At 59.9% G+C, this 14,313-nt stretch overlaps 1 protein-coding gene across 1 annotated transcript in view; it reads right to left on the bottom strand.

The window, feature by feature from the left end:
• Nucleotides 1–6,662: 6,662 nt before the first annotated feature.
• Nucleotides 6,663–14,313, bottom strand: part of Galnt2 (polypeptide N-acetylgalactosaminyltransferase 2) — an 87,129-nt gene continuing 79,478 nt past the window's right edge. Inside the window, exons 15-16 of the mRNA XM_027947963.2 lie at nucleotides 11,045–11,164; nucleotides 6,663–8,990 (exon numbers count right to left, since the gene is read on the bottom strand). Coding sequence (XP_027803764.1) covers nucleotides 8,835–8,990; nucleotides 11,045–11,164 — 276 coding nt within the window. The 3' untranslated portion in view covers nucleotides 6,663–8,834. The remainder of the gene's footprint in view (nucleotides 8,991–11,044; nucleotides 11,165–14,313) is intronic.

Raw genomic sequence — 14,313 nt, 5'->3', positions numbered from 1 at the left:
CACCCCAGGTCCTCTTCCTTCCTCAGGGGAGGGTTCCACTAACCAGGGGCCAGGCGAGGACTTGGGCAGCGCTCCTCTGGGGCTCCCACCTGCACTGCTGCTTCCTTTCCCCACTTGGCCCTCCAAGGCCCAGCTGAGACCATTGGGAGACATCCACCTCCCTGGGCTGTGCGCCTCTGCACATCCGGGCTCTCAAGCTGGTCACACTGGCTGCAGACCTCACAGACTGGGTGCGCCTGAGCCGCGTTCCTGGTTCTAAACCGAGCGTGGCTCCTGCCGGCTGTGACACAGCCAGGCACCTCACTGTGCGGCTGTTGGCTCCAGTCAGGTCGGTAACAACTAGGCTGGCTTGGTGTCAACTCTGAGGTGCAGTCAAGGACGTTGCTATGGCCTCTTGTGGTCCTTTGCGGTGGCAACGTGGGGAAGGGCACCCAGGGGGAAGCACTGGGGTCTGAGATGGCCACACCTGGGAATCCTCAGGGCTCTTGGCAAATGAAGGGGCAGGCGGGGCGGGCAAGGGGTGAGGGCCAGGGGGACACTGATGCAGGAGCCGACGCCCCTGCTGGGAGCACCCCTGTGGCCACAGCTGTCCTCTCAGTCCAGGAAGAGTCCTCAGAGGTGAGACTGTGTAGCCATCTTCTGTGACCCAAGGATCGCTGTGTAAAGCGAGATGGCTGTCCCCTTCCCCGGGCTACCACCCTCCTCGTGGGGAACAGGGGTTGGGACACGTGCTTCTCTGCCTTAGCAGGATGTGAGGTGCTCTAGGCCCTCCTGTGAGCCAAGACCGGTGCTCAGACACCAGGGCTGTGCTCTCCAGCCCCTCGACCTCTCCTGTTGGGCTCTCCTGGTCACCGTGTTCTCCAACAGGACACGCGATGCCCACCCACCCTGCCTATCCCCACCCACTGTCCTCTGCACAGTTGTCTTCCACCTCCCTGAGGACCCTCCCTGCTCCCCACATCCCCAGATCTTCCCTCTGGGCACCCTCCCGCCCGCACACCAAGCCTGGGGACCTTCCCCTCCACAGCAGAATCCAGTGTCTCACATGGCCAAAGCACTAACAACAAAGCCACATGTGGGACTGGCTGAGCCAGGCCCTGCCTTTGGACAGGCACTTCAGGGAGCTGCCATGGACCCACATGACCCAAAAAGTGGGGGGGGGTGGGCTCTCCTGGATAAGGCTGTGTGCTGGAGGGAACCCATGACACTGCTGGTGGACATCTACCACTAGGAGATTTCGGGTCACAGGGCAGGAGCCCAGCAATCCTGCCAGGAGGTTGCGGGGAGGGAAGGCAGGGTCCACACTTCTGCCTAAAGGAGAGATGTCAGGATAGGCAGGTTCTGGCCAGGGAGGCAGAGGTGATGGACAGCACTGCCCGGCCAGGAGGTCGTGGCTTCGGGGCTGCATCCCTCTCCACCAGCCCCCCAAAAGGACCAGCAAGACACATTCCGTCTCCAGAACCCTCACTGGTCGCCTACCCCTGGCTATGTCTAGCCAGGTATGTCTTGGGGAGCCCAGGAGGAGGCAAGCCCTGGCCACAGCAGGAGCCACACAAGGTAACAATGCTCCAGGAGCAACAGTGGGGCTGAGGGGGAAGGTCGGACCAGGCAGTGTTCCTGCGGAGTTGGATCAACTGTTCACAGCTGGCCTCACCTGTCAGCGCCTCCCAGTCAATGCGGCCCCTCCTTGGAGAGAGGCCTTGCCCAGCCTGGCCAGCAGAGGGCAGCCGTGCATGTCCCCAGCTGCTGTCAGAATGGAGACAGGGAGGCAGGCAGGGCCCGGCTGAGGGTCCCAGGGCAAGCCATTGACCCGTGGAGCCAGCGGCAGGGCTGTGGAAAAGGCCTGCAGAACCTCAAACTTGTCTTGGGGCTTTCAAAATGCTGGGCACCTCTGTGGACATTCCCCAGAGGTTGCTGTCCCAGAAGCACGCATCCGGCAGTGGAGAGGAACACATGACCAGCCAGGAGGGTGGGCATTCCACTGGGAAGTGGATGGCGGGATGGCAGTCAGTCCAAGGGTGCATGGGAGCAAGCTCCAGGGAGGAGCCGGCCAGCAGCCAAGACATGGCAGGCTGGCCAGCCCTGCTGTGACGCAGAGCAACAGTGCTCCAGCCCAGGCAGGATCTGGGTCTGCAGCCAGGTTGTGGCTGTCACCACCTCCTTGAGGGCGCCCACAGCACCCTCTGCTCACAGGAGGGGTGATGTCAGACAGGTGGCTGGTGAGCACCCCTCAGGGCTGCTCAGACGCAAGGTCAAGTGCTCAGCAGCAGCAGCAGCCCCTGCCCAGGACAGCAGTGGCTTCCTCACCGGGAAAACCCACCAGCCACAGGGCCCCCTGTTGCTGGCCGAGAGCCTGGGAGTCACCTAAGTGGCAGAAGGCAGCTGGGGGGCAAGGTGCAGCTGGACCTCAGAGGGCTCACCTCCTCTGCCTGCAGGCACCACGGGCCACAGAGGCAGCAGGACAGCCTGTCACACAAGCGATCCCCACACGGACCCTCACTGCCTCCAACATGAGATGCCAGGGAGCTCAGGATGGGGTCACGAAGGACTGAGGTCCTGAAGGGGTGCAGGGCCCCCCACAATTGACCTGTGCAAAAACATAGCCTGTAAGTGACCTATTCGTGTGTGTGTGGGGGGGTGGGGGTTCAAGGAGGCCCACGGAAGGTGCCAGTGCCCTCCTGCAATTGAAGGAGTAGGGCAGACTCATGGCCACATACCCAGGATGTCACTGTGCATACGTGAGCTCTGATAGCTTCTGGGGACAGCTCCTGGATCCTAGCTAAGCCCTGACATCTGCTCCGGTGTCCAGTAATCATGGCAGCATGGAGTCCAGGCTCCTGATCTCCTAAGACCTGCTTCTTCAGAGGTCACAGGGTGGCACTGGCAAGCACCTCACAGGCTATGAGTGGGGTGGAGGGGACCCTGTCATCAGGGTCCACCCCTAGAGCCCACCATGGGACCATTGAACCTCCCTCTGCTGGCCACGACACTTAGGTGCTCCAGGGACTAGGATGACACCTCTGGGTGGGCTGCCCACGGCCTGCCAGAGTGCACCCCGACTCATATCCATCCTACAAGCACAACACATCTCAGCAAGCCCAGGTGCAGCCCCACAGCATCCAAGTCCCACATCTCCAAAACTAGCATCTCTCCCCAAGCTCCCTCCTGTCCATGGGGGCAGCAGGCAGTCTGCCAGCCACCTTCCCAGGTGGCCCTTCACTTGCCCCTTCCCCTCAGGGTTCCTCCCTGCTGAAGGTGGGCCCTAGTTTGCTGCCTGAGACCAGGTCCTTCCCTCTCTTCAGCCTCTCAGAGGCCTCACACACACCGAGGGAGCTCGGAGACAGCAGGCAGCTTGTGCCCTGTGTATCCAGAGCTGGGTCCAGGCCAAGTTGACGCCAAGATGGTTGCTCCATGGATAAGCCCTCATTCCCAGCAGTCAGACACCTCCCCAACCCGGGTGGGGAGGTGCATTTGGGAGGTCCTTGCCTTTCTTCTGGGGCCTCGATAGTCTGCCCACTTTACCTCCCAGGCAGCTCATCGTGGAGAGGAGGTGGCCAGCCACCCAAGGCCACATCAACCAGTGCTCCACGTAGGAGCCTCCCAGAAGCCCCCTCGGCTTGGCCTCCACCTGCCCAGGCCTCCGCTAGCTGCTCTTCCCAGTGATGTTCATCAAGTGCCTGCTTGAGCCTCAAGGGTGATCTATTCTTCCTCAGAGTCAGGGTCAGAGCTCAGAAGCAGTGTCATAGCAGCTGGATCCTGGACAGTCTCCTGGCCGTGCCCCAAGGACACCTGTCTCTGGCACTGTTTTGGCCCTTTCACTTGACATCGCAGCAGGGGGAAAACAAAACCACTCGTGTTAGTCAGGATTCAGCAGAGATTGACCCACAGATAAACAGTGGGGACAGGGGAACTGGCTCACCTGACTTTGGAAGCCCAGTCTGCAAGCCAGAGACCCCGGGATGCTGGCTGTGGCTCTAAGTCCAAAGGCCTGGGAACTGGGCTGCTGGTAAATCCTAGTATCCAAAGGCCAGAGGCCCAGAGTTCTGATGTTCAGGGGCAGGAGAGTGAGTGGCTCTCAGCTCCAGGAGAGGAAATAGTCTTTTGTCCTCCCAGGGGTCCTGGTACACTGGATGGTGCTGCCCACACTGAGGGCCATCCATCCCCTTCACCATGCCACCCAATAGACCAGCCTCCTTGGGACACAGCTCAGACACTGTTCTAGGCAACTTGGGCCCCCCAGTGACATCCACAACTAACCAGCATTTCACTGAAGCTCCAAGAAGCCACACTCATCCATGGTGAGGGCAAATTCAGGTCCAGATGCTTCCGGGGCAATGGTGACCTTATACCATGGCTCTCTAATGCCTGGCATCCCTGCTACTATGAACGTGGCCAACACACTGGGAACTGTCTTTGATGAGACCCTCCTGGGCATTTTTTAAAAAGTATTTTTAGTTGTAGAAGGGCACCATATCTTTAACTTTTCATGTGGTGCTGGGGAGGGAGCCCAGTGCCTCTCACAAGCTAGGCACGTGCTCTGCTACTGAGCCCAGCCCAGCCCTGTCATGGCATCCTTATCACATTAATTACTCTGCACGTGTTTCAAAGTGTCACGTAAGCACATAGCTCTTGCAGCTGAGGTGGCAGCCTGGGCATTCATGGCAAAGGAGACGATGGTGTCTTGGCGTGACTGGTGGTCTTCGTAAACTCAGGCAATGTCTTATTCACTTGCAGCCTCCTTGAGGACAGGCTGGAGCCACCAGCAGACCCCAGAGAATTCCCTGAACAGGGCAAGGGCCCCATGGCCCTGGCACTGTGGAGAGCACACTGCCAGCTGCTCATCAGTGCTGCCGGAGTCCTCCCAGTGATGGCAAGTGGGGTAGGCCCATGTGGTGGTGAGCAGCCACCCCTCCCCTGTCCTCCTGGCCAAAAGAACCCAGTCCCTGGAAGGGACCACATGGAGGTTGTGGCTTCTCAGCTTCCCAAGCAGCTGAGCCCCAGGACCTGGGAAGCCTCAGGTGTGATCGTCAGCACTGGGAAAGTGCAGGAGGTGGCCTGCTTTCAGGAGTGCCCCTGCTCCTGCACCATGGTGGGAGGGATCCACAGGGCCAGGCAGGAAACACACTTCAGGTGTCTCACCCCTGGAATCCTGTTGTCTTCAGATCTTGTCATCCGAGAGAATGGATGTCTCTCACTTGAGCAACGGCTGGGGGCTTTCTTGACAAGCAGAACTGAAGGCTCAGACAGGTGCCCCAGCGCTGAGGGTCAGCGCCTGGGAATTACCACCTCAGCCACTGTTGGCTTGTGCATCGTGCTGCCAACGGAGACGCCCAGGATCTTGACGTGACCTTCTGTAAGCCAGTGCCTTTCTGAAACTCAGTCTTCACTCTGAGTGGGACTCGCCCCGTGGGGACGCTACACAGAGCTGCCAGAACTGCAGTCAAAGGCTCACATCCAACTCCGCTTCAGGGCCTTCTAGGGCAGGTGAGGACCAGGGGTGCTTTGCCGCAGCCCCCAACTCTAGCACCCTTGCCTGGATGCTCAAGTGGCAGATTCCTCTTTCCTTCTGGACCTGAGGGACGCAAGGTCTTTAGAATCATGACACTTACAATACAGTTGAAAATACATACATGGAGTGAGTAGTTGACTCCGTCACTGTGACAAGTACCCGGAGACCCCACCAACTCCCAGCAGGGCCACCTGCTGGGGAGCAAGCTGGGACAGACACACTGATCAGGAAGAACTGTCTTTTTAAGGTACATACATAGACAGGAAATGGAGATTTTATTTTTCTGGTTCATTATTTTCTGAAATGTGGTCAACATCAAATAGCTGAGTTTGGCTAGAAGTAGATCTGGCCCCTGGTCCAGGCACCAGCTCCCACTGCCCCCCGCCCACAGACCCAGAACCCACTGTTCCTGGGCTCCCCAGTGCCTCCCCTGACCCCCTTCTGCCCTGCCTCACCTGTCCCATCAGGTGGCTTTCTCTGTGTCCCAAGGGTGTGCCCCCCGCTGGAATGCTCTGCCCACATGTCTAGCAGGCTGGCCCTGGGCGGGTGCCCATGTGCACAACACCATCACCTGTCCACGCAGCAGGCTGCTGAGTGGCTCTGGGCCCACGGCCTCCTAGTCCCATGCAGAGTGCACAGCCTCTTGCGCTGCCAGAGCAGGACATGCACACATAGTCATGGAGGGCCTAGAGCACACCCCAGACACAGCGAGGGCTTCTGTCCCTCGGGTGGGAGCAGGCCGACGTCTGGTCTCCACAGTGGGAAGGAAGACACATCGTGTGCGTGCCCAGCATCCCTCCAGGGTCCCCCACACCCTCAACCCAGCTGCTAAACAAGTGGCCAGCCTCGGGTGGCCCTGATGAGCCTGTGGGGCGCACTCAGCACAGGCAGCTTGAAGACACCCAGGGAATCTTGGTGGGGCCCCAGCTGGCTGCCACCCTGTGGGCACTCAGCACCAGGCCTGAGCACACCAGGCCCTAGGTGCACCCCACAGGGGCCTGAGCAGCTGGGTCCCAGGAGCAGGTGGCCCAATAGCAGAAGGGCACGGCAGCCAATGCTGGGTGTGCGACTATGACAGCAACGGCCACATCACCACCCTCACACCACACACGTGCCCTGGCAAGGCCAGAGATGGCGACGCCACAGACAGCGGTATCTATAAAGTATCTTCTCTTTATTTAAGTTAAACAATCTCAAGGATGGTTTCCATCTATAAAATGGACAAAGTACAAGCTCTGTACAGCAGTTCTTTTTAAAAATCAACTGGAAAAAAATTACCAAACTATATTCTGAATTTGCAAAACAGACTCACAGACACCATCGCTTCAGCATGGCACAAGGACCACCGCAGCAGAGACGCTGCCTCGCGCTTCCCAAGGGCGGAGGGGGGATGGTGGGGTGGGTAAAGAGGAGTGGGAGGAGGGCACACCCAGGAAGTCACTTTGGCACACTGCGTCATGTAAACACAGCTCCTCTGGAGAGCCGGCTCAGCCACCTCTGCTCCCGGCGGCCCGGGGCACAGGGCTGGCACCCTGGGTGGCCAGGCAGCATGGTGCACAGGTGATCAGGATGGCATGGGTGCAGGCATCCCTGGCAAGCCCAATCTATCCCACATCTATGGCCTGCCCTTCTGACCAAAGGGGCTGCGGCAACAGGGTGAGAGCAGAACCTGGTGGGGAAGGCGGTGCCGGACAGGCGGGGTCCCGGACTGTGCTGTGGTTCTGCTCAGTAGCCTCACACCTGCGCCTAGGAGCGGCTCCCCTCAGTCCTACACCGAAGCTTGGAGAGGTGCAGAGTCACCTGTCACACAGACACCGTCTACCTGGAGGGAAGGAGATGCAGCAGCCACCTGGCCCGGCCCTCGTGCATGAGACCTGGGACCGTGCACACCCGCAGGCTCCTGAGGCAGAGCCCAGCAGGGCTCCCTCTTCTACAGCTCGGGTGTGCACTGGCAGCCTTCAGCACCTCAGCTCCCGGCCTCCACAGGCCCCAGAGGGGCCTGATGTGCGCACATGAGGCACCAGGAGCCAAGGTGCCCTTGTGGGAGGGCAGGGGAGATAGGCAGTGGCCATACCCACAGGGGATGGGCTGTCAAGACTGGGGCACAGGAGGCAGCGGGTTCTAGGCAGTGTTTCCAAGCGAGAGGCAGAGGCCTGGTGTTCTCCCCTCCCCACTGACACCAGCCTTGGAGACTACACGGGACACAGGCCCCTGCCACTCACCCAAGCCTCCCAAGTGTGCGGTGTGGCTTGGTTTTGAATCCACCCAGCCCCACCCAAAGGCCCGAGGCAGCCATGCTGCGGGAAACATGGGGTACACTGGGTGCAGCAGGCACACCAGGGCTCCAGGTTCACCTGCAGGCTGAGTGTGCAGCTCAGGGAGCCCCGAGGGCCTGGCATACAGGCCTCGAGTCAGCAGGAGCCCAGAGCTGGTGCACAATGCTGTCCAGCGTCTCTGACCTGCCTGCCATGTGGAGGGGGTACTGCTGGCTCACACTGGGAGACACAGAATTGGGCTGTTTTTCCCCTTAACAAAAAAAAAAATTTAATTAAAAAAACCCAAAGCATTCTTGCCAAAATAAGTAACCTGTCCAGGTTCACAGACACTGACAGATGAAAAGCAGGTTCCCAACACGCTGAGTCCCCAACTGGAGGCCACCCGAGGGGCCCTGGGATAGGGACTGGGGGCCCCATGGGCCACCAGAGCACCTATGGGCTGATGAAGTTCCAGGGGACAAAGGCAGCCACCTGCTCCTTCCAGGAGCATCGGCCCTCCTGCGGGTGACCAGATGACGACCCAGGGAGACCACAGGGAGCCGGCTGCACGCTCTTTCTCATGTATGTTATATTTAGTGTCCCACCACGGAAAGTTCATGTTCAGATACAGCAAGCACGTCAGTGAAGAGGGGAGGCAGGGCGGGCACGGCCACAAAGCCTGCCACTGGAGTCAGCTCTGCGGACACCACGTGGCCGGTGGGACAGGTGCAGGCGCAGAGTCCTCCCCGCGCACTGCGCCCTCCCCTTCTGTCCTTGGCGTGCACGCCACTCAGCTGCTCCTCCTGGCCTCGGCCTCAACTGTTCCTCAGCTGCCCAGCAAGTGGGGAGCACAGTGGGCGGGAGCGGGTGGCTGGCCCAGGGGGGGTGGGGCACAGCTCTCCTTTCCTGCTGCCACATGGGCACAGCCCACGCCTTGCTGGGTTCTCCAACTTTCAGACCATGATGGAATACTGAGGTATATAGTTTCGTGGAAAGTTTAAGAAACATAATCAATAATGTGATCACCAAACTTGGCCGGTGGCGCAGGAGGCAGGACGGCAGCGCTGGCCCTACGGCTGCAGGTTGAGCGAGAACTTCCACTGCTGCGAGAGGGCAGGGCCGCATACCTCCACGCTCAGGCCCCCGCTCTTGGCTGTGCGGCTGTCCAGGCACAGGTTGCTGCCCACGTGCCGCAGCTTGGAATTGCCCTCGATCTGCTCCCACTTCTGCAAGAGAAGAGCACAAGGAGGCATGAGCATAGCAGCCTAGAGGTCTTCCAGCGGCAACCCCTGTGGGTAACCCCCATGGGCAAACGGGCTCCCACCCTGGCCTCAAGGACCGGAGGTGCCTGTGCTGGTGAGGGTCGTAGGCAACACACCTCCGCCCTGCTGGAACCCACAGCCTGACCAGTGGCCCGTTCTCCCCTTGCCTGCCTGAGGCCCCGGAATCAACACAGCACTGAACACAGGGATTGGCCATTGTTCAGTGAGGCCACAGGCACCTAGCTGTGGTGCCCCTGCTTAAGACCTAGTCAAGCCGACCGGCAGGCAGGACACCTGGTGAGGAAGAACACGGGTGCAGGTAGCTATTCCTACTATGTGCTTTCTTGCCCTCTGTGGAGCTCCGGGCATGCCACCAGGGTGCTCAGGTGGGGCAACAAGCCCCACCACTACGGCCAGGTGGCCCGCAACCCACAGCAGAAGGCAGGGTCCACGAGAGTCTGCAGGGCATCTGAGGATCAGCCTGGTCCACTGCTGAGCCAGCTCCAGAAACAGTCCCATTTAAAAACCTCTGCGGTTCCGACTCCACTCCCAGCACTCCTCCCTGTCAGCAGAGGCTGAGCCCTGATGCCCCCCATGCAGTGCACCAGGGACCCCTGGGGGCACCTCTGCCCCTCACATGGTGCACCAGGGACCTCCTGGAGGTGCTTCTGTGGTCCCCTGGAATTGGGTGTTCCGATTTCCCTGGTGCCGCCTCCCTTTGGCCTGACTTCAAGGCTCACAAAACAGGAATGTGGGAGGTGCCTGGTCACCCAGTACTGGCTGCAGCAGGACAGCTGTTCCTCAAGCAAGGGACAGACAACAATCTTGCCCTGGGAGGGGTGCTGGTCGGCCAATGGTCTTCGCCCTTCTGATGGCCACGGTGGTGTGGGTACCCTCTCCCAAATCTGGGTTCAGCTACAACCTTGTAGATTCCATTCACAAAGTGACCTCTGGAGACCACAGGGCCTTTGAGGGCATCAGTTACGGCCTGAGAACAGGACTGGAGAGAACAACTAGCAACTTCAAAGCGAGGGATTATAGTAGCCCTTTGTTTTAAAAAAGCTTTGGGGACTAGCCAAGGACATGCTTTACCACAGCTTTATATAAAAAACACTCTGCCTACCAATTCCTAAGGGAAATGCCACTTTGGCCTGATCAGAGACCGTCCCCTCTGGCAGCCTGGCTGAATTTTGTGGCTGGGTCGTGCTGGTGGCCCCTTCCCCAGTTTGACAGCCACTTTCTTACTGGAGGTCCACATAGATCCTGAAACTGCACCAACAGGCAAACCAGGCAGCAAGCAGAGCCCCAGAGAGGGACCCACTGCCGAGATGGGCAGGGTTTGAAAGAGGACAGGAGGGTGGAGCACCCAGACTGGGTCAAGGAGCAGAGAGAGGCCTTTGCCAGTACTTGCCAACCCCAGGAATCCAGCTGGGACCTGTCTGGGCCCCAGTCCTCCCAGGTGATGCTGGGAGGGGCGCCAGCCCTGGCCTTGGCCACACTAGGTTCTGTGCCTCACTCTACACCTCACCTACACCTATAGGAGGGCAGGCGGCATTCTACACGCAGCACCCTGGGAGGTGCCCTGTGCCACGTTCCTGTTTGTCCCCGAGCTGTACCCCAGGCCTTCTAAGCTTCCACTAGGGAACACATCAGACAAGCCCAGCTCCCAAAGAGCGCAGCATGCAGTGACCTGGTGGCCACATCTCAAGGAGCCCTGCTAGCCAATCCAGGGAACGATCCAGTCACACTGGAGTATGGTTTTGGCATGGCTGTCTTGTCCCCAGCTCAGCATGGGCCATGCATCCAGTCCCCGCTGTGTGAATGCGAGCCATCCAGAATGGGTGCAAATTTCAACAGGAAAAAATAACGAATAAACCAAAGTAGTCTCTCTGCAAAATGCTCTGTGCCATGTCACTGCTCTGCTGAGCTCCGGCAGGCGGCCAATGTCACCAGTGTGGTGCAGTCACCTGCAAGCAAATGCTGCTACCTGCATGGCACCATGGTGCCCAAGGGCCTACCTGTCTGCTGTCGTTCTCCCGGCAGCCCTGCAGCTTGATGAGCGAGCCGGGTGCCCGGTCCACCACGGTGAGGCAGAGGTCCATGTGCTTCACCGACTTCTCCTTCGTCAAGGCCCATTCCTGGAACATAAGGCCCAGTCAGAGGCAGGAGTCCAGGTGAGACCAGGAGGGGCCAGCGCCAGCTGGGGACCCGCTCAAGACCAACCCGCGGCTGGGTGGTGCTGTGCTGGCCTGACTCATCCTGCTGCTGGGCAGAAACTGCTCTGTGCAGCCTGGTTGCCAAGGCTGACGGCATTAGCCAGGCACCTGTCACTGCTGCTGCAGGTACCATGAGCTGCAAAGCCTGTGGCCTTGGCCTGGGCCCACGGCAGGTGCTCGCCAACGGTCCTGCCCACACAGGGTTGGTCTGAAGACAGGCTGGGGTATGGACTGAACACCGGAAAAGCATGTGCGAGATCCTGCAGATTTAGGCAGGAACGAGTGTCCTCACGATAGAGGCCGCCTGATCCACCCAAGCTTCCAGAGTCCCTGGACACCAAAGGACAGTCCATGTACTGCACTTATGCATGGCCGATCTGCCACTAGTGCCCAGCGCTGTGGTGTGTCCTCTGTGCCAAAGTCCCTGGGGGCTGCTATTCTTCTCACAGACAAGAAAACTGAGCCTGAGATGTTTAAATATCCTGCCTGGGCTTCAGAACACTGCCACGCAAGTCAGGGCTAAGATGGCCAGGCAAGCCACTACTAGGAGCAGTGACATGCCACCCTGGGTAGGGCCACGCTGGGCGGGAAGGTGGGCCTCCCGAGTCTCTGGGGGTAGGGAATCCTGGCAAGGGGATCCTTCTGGACTGAGTGGTGAGGCTCCTGGCAGAGTGTGCAGGGACAGCCTCGCTGCCCTGGCCCCTTCTCCCCTGAGCCCAGCAGGCTCCTGTGACAAGTTCCTCCCCCGCGGTCCCCCACTCCCATGTGACAGTGCCACATCCCTTGCACCTGCCTGACTCAGAGCTCTGTCAGCACCAGGACGGCCTCCTTGTGGGAAGGGGGATGAGGCACAGGCATGCTGTCAGGAGGGCCAAGGGCTGTGGCATGGCTTATCCTTCTTCGGTCCTTGGGCACGGCCAGGACTGCTGGAGCCTCATGCCTGCTGCCCAACCACCACGTGGGAGTATGCCCCTCTCCTCTCCCTTGGCTCTTGGGGAGGGTGTGCGGGGGCAGCCAGGGACACTGGACACCTGGGCCTCTGCATGGTGAGATGGGGCATGTGTCCTGCACGCTGGGCCTCAATCCTGTCTGCTTTTGATTGGTGTTTCTTCAACCTTACTGTCAGGAATTTTATGAAAAACCAGATCGAGGTTGAACAGATTTGGAAAGGTATCCCTGCCACGTTGTCCTGCAGAAAATTCCCACAAGGTCTCATGGCTCTGAGAAGTCCTCCTGTCTGCACAGACATTTCCGGGAGGCCTCCAACCTTTGGGAATGACTAGGTCTTGTTGGGGTTCAGACGGTCCTGCCGGCAGGCATCTGGAGGCCTTGGGCTTGCAGTCGGCCAGTGAAAAAAACTTGCATCCTCCCCGATGTTACAATGGTTCCAGCAAAACCAACCTGGTGCGAGCAGTGTGGGCAGCTCTGCCCTGCCCTTCAGTGGCCTGGGTGTGTAGGCCATGCTCCCTGCGCTGCCACTAAGGAGTACACCACGAGGTCCTCAGCTCCCATGTGCCCCTCCTCTCTTGTGTGGCACTCTACCATCAGTTCAGAGGACTCATGGTGGTGGGTCTACAAGGGGGCAGCTAGACAGACTTCCAGCCTTCTCCAGAGCCTCGCTCTGGATTTCAGTTCAGTAAGGCCACACAAACTTCATCCGCACGAGCTGCATCCATGTGTGGCGGCCGTGGTGCCAGGGCAGACCTGACCCCTGAGGCAGCGCTGACAGACAGGTGGCCTGTGCAGCAGACAGCCCCAGGGTGGGGTCGACTGTGCTGTGTCCTGGCGCTAAACCCTGCACGTCCACAGCAGGTCCTTTTGTGCCGCCCCGCCTGTGTCCGTGGCAGGCCTTCCTACCTTGCCACCTGTTTACTTCCAACCAGGAGCCTCAGACTCCAGGTGCTCTGACCATGGACAGGCGCCACCAAGCCTGTTAGCAGAGGGCTCCATGCCTGGCCACAGTGACTGCAGTGTACTGCTCAAGCCAGCGCCTTTGAGACTAAGGAGGAACAGTTATAATGAAATCTGGTGATGGCCTTGCGTTGTGAGGGCCTGGGAGGAGGGGATGCTGCTGCCCAGAGAGCCACGCTGTGCAGGCCTGGGAGCCTGGGACTGGACCCAGAGCACACGAGGGTGGTGACGGTCAACACAGGGCCAGGAAGGCCTCCACGCCTGCTGCCTGGAGAGACGCTGACTGGAAAGCCCGGTCAGGAAGCACCTCCCAGAGGACCTCTGGAATGCAAGGGCAGACCTGACCCCCGCGGCAGGTCTGACCCCCTGACCTCAGCTCGTCAGCTGAGGGCAACTCAGCCTCAGACACAGCCACGTAGGCCACAGGCCACAGGGGAGCCTCAGCAGCCCCAAGCCAGGCTGGCGAGGTCTGAGGAACTGCTGTGCCACCAGACCTGGAAGCCAGGCCTCTCTGCCTTGGACCGCCCTGGCTCCCAGCATGGCCATGCGGGCCTCCCCAGGGCCCTAATGCGCACATGGAAACACGAGCACCTGTGCTGCTGCCATCCCCCGTCAACACAGGGGCCACGGTGGGGGACAGGGCCACCAGGCTTGGACCAGAAGGACAGCGGCAAACCCATGCTGGGGCCCAGCTTCGCCACTCACAGCAGATTCCGCAGGTGGCCCCAGCCTGGAGGCTGCAGCAAGAGCCAACCTACATCAGCACCAGGGCTGCAGAACCGCCAGGACACGGCCCATGGTGAGCACGGCCCCTTCCTCCACCCTGCCCACGGAGAGCACAGCTGCTCTTCTCCTCCACCTCTACCCCTCTCCCCTCTCCCTCTAGGGCCTCCTTCCAGGAATCCCAATACTAAAGGAACCCGAGACAAGAGTATAAATGGGACCCACCTGCCACAGGGACAGACACCTGAAACTGACAGATGCAGCCACGCCCAAAGCCTGGAGCGGGGGGGCCTGGCCCTGGGGAGCATCCTCAGGGCCCAGAGGCCTGGGAATGGCCTGAGTGTGCCAGGAAGAGGCTGGGCCGGCTCCAATGCCTGCCCTAGTTGATGGGGACTTCAATGGCCAGGAGAGATCCTGTGCCACGCCCATCTTATTCA

Source organism: Marmota flaviventris, chromosome 12, assembly GCF_047511675.1.
Source record: "Marmota flaviventris isolate mMarFla1 chromosome 12, mMarFla1.hap1, whole genome shotgun sequence".
Lineage (NCBI taxonomy): Eukaryota > Metazoa > Chordata > Mammalia > Rodentia > Sciuridae > Marmota > Marmota flaviventris.
The sequence above is the reverse complement of the archived record's forward strand: the minus strand, read 5'-3'. Positions and strand labels throughout refer to the sequence as shown.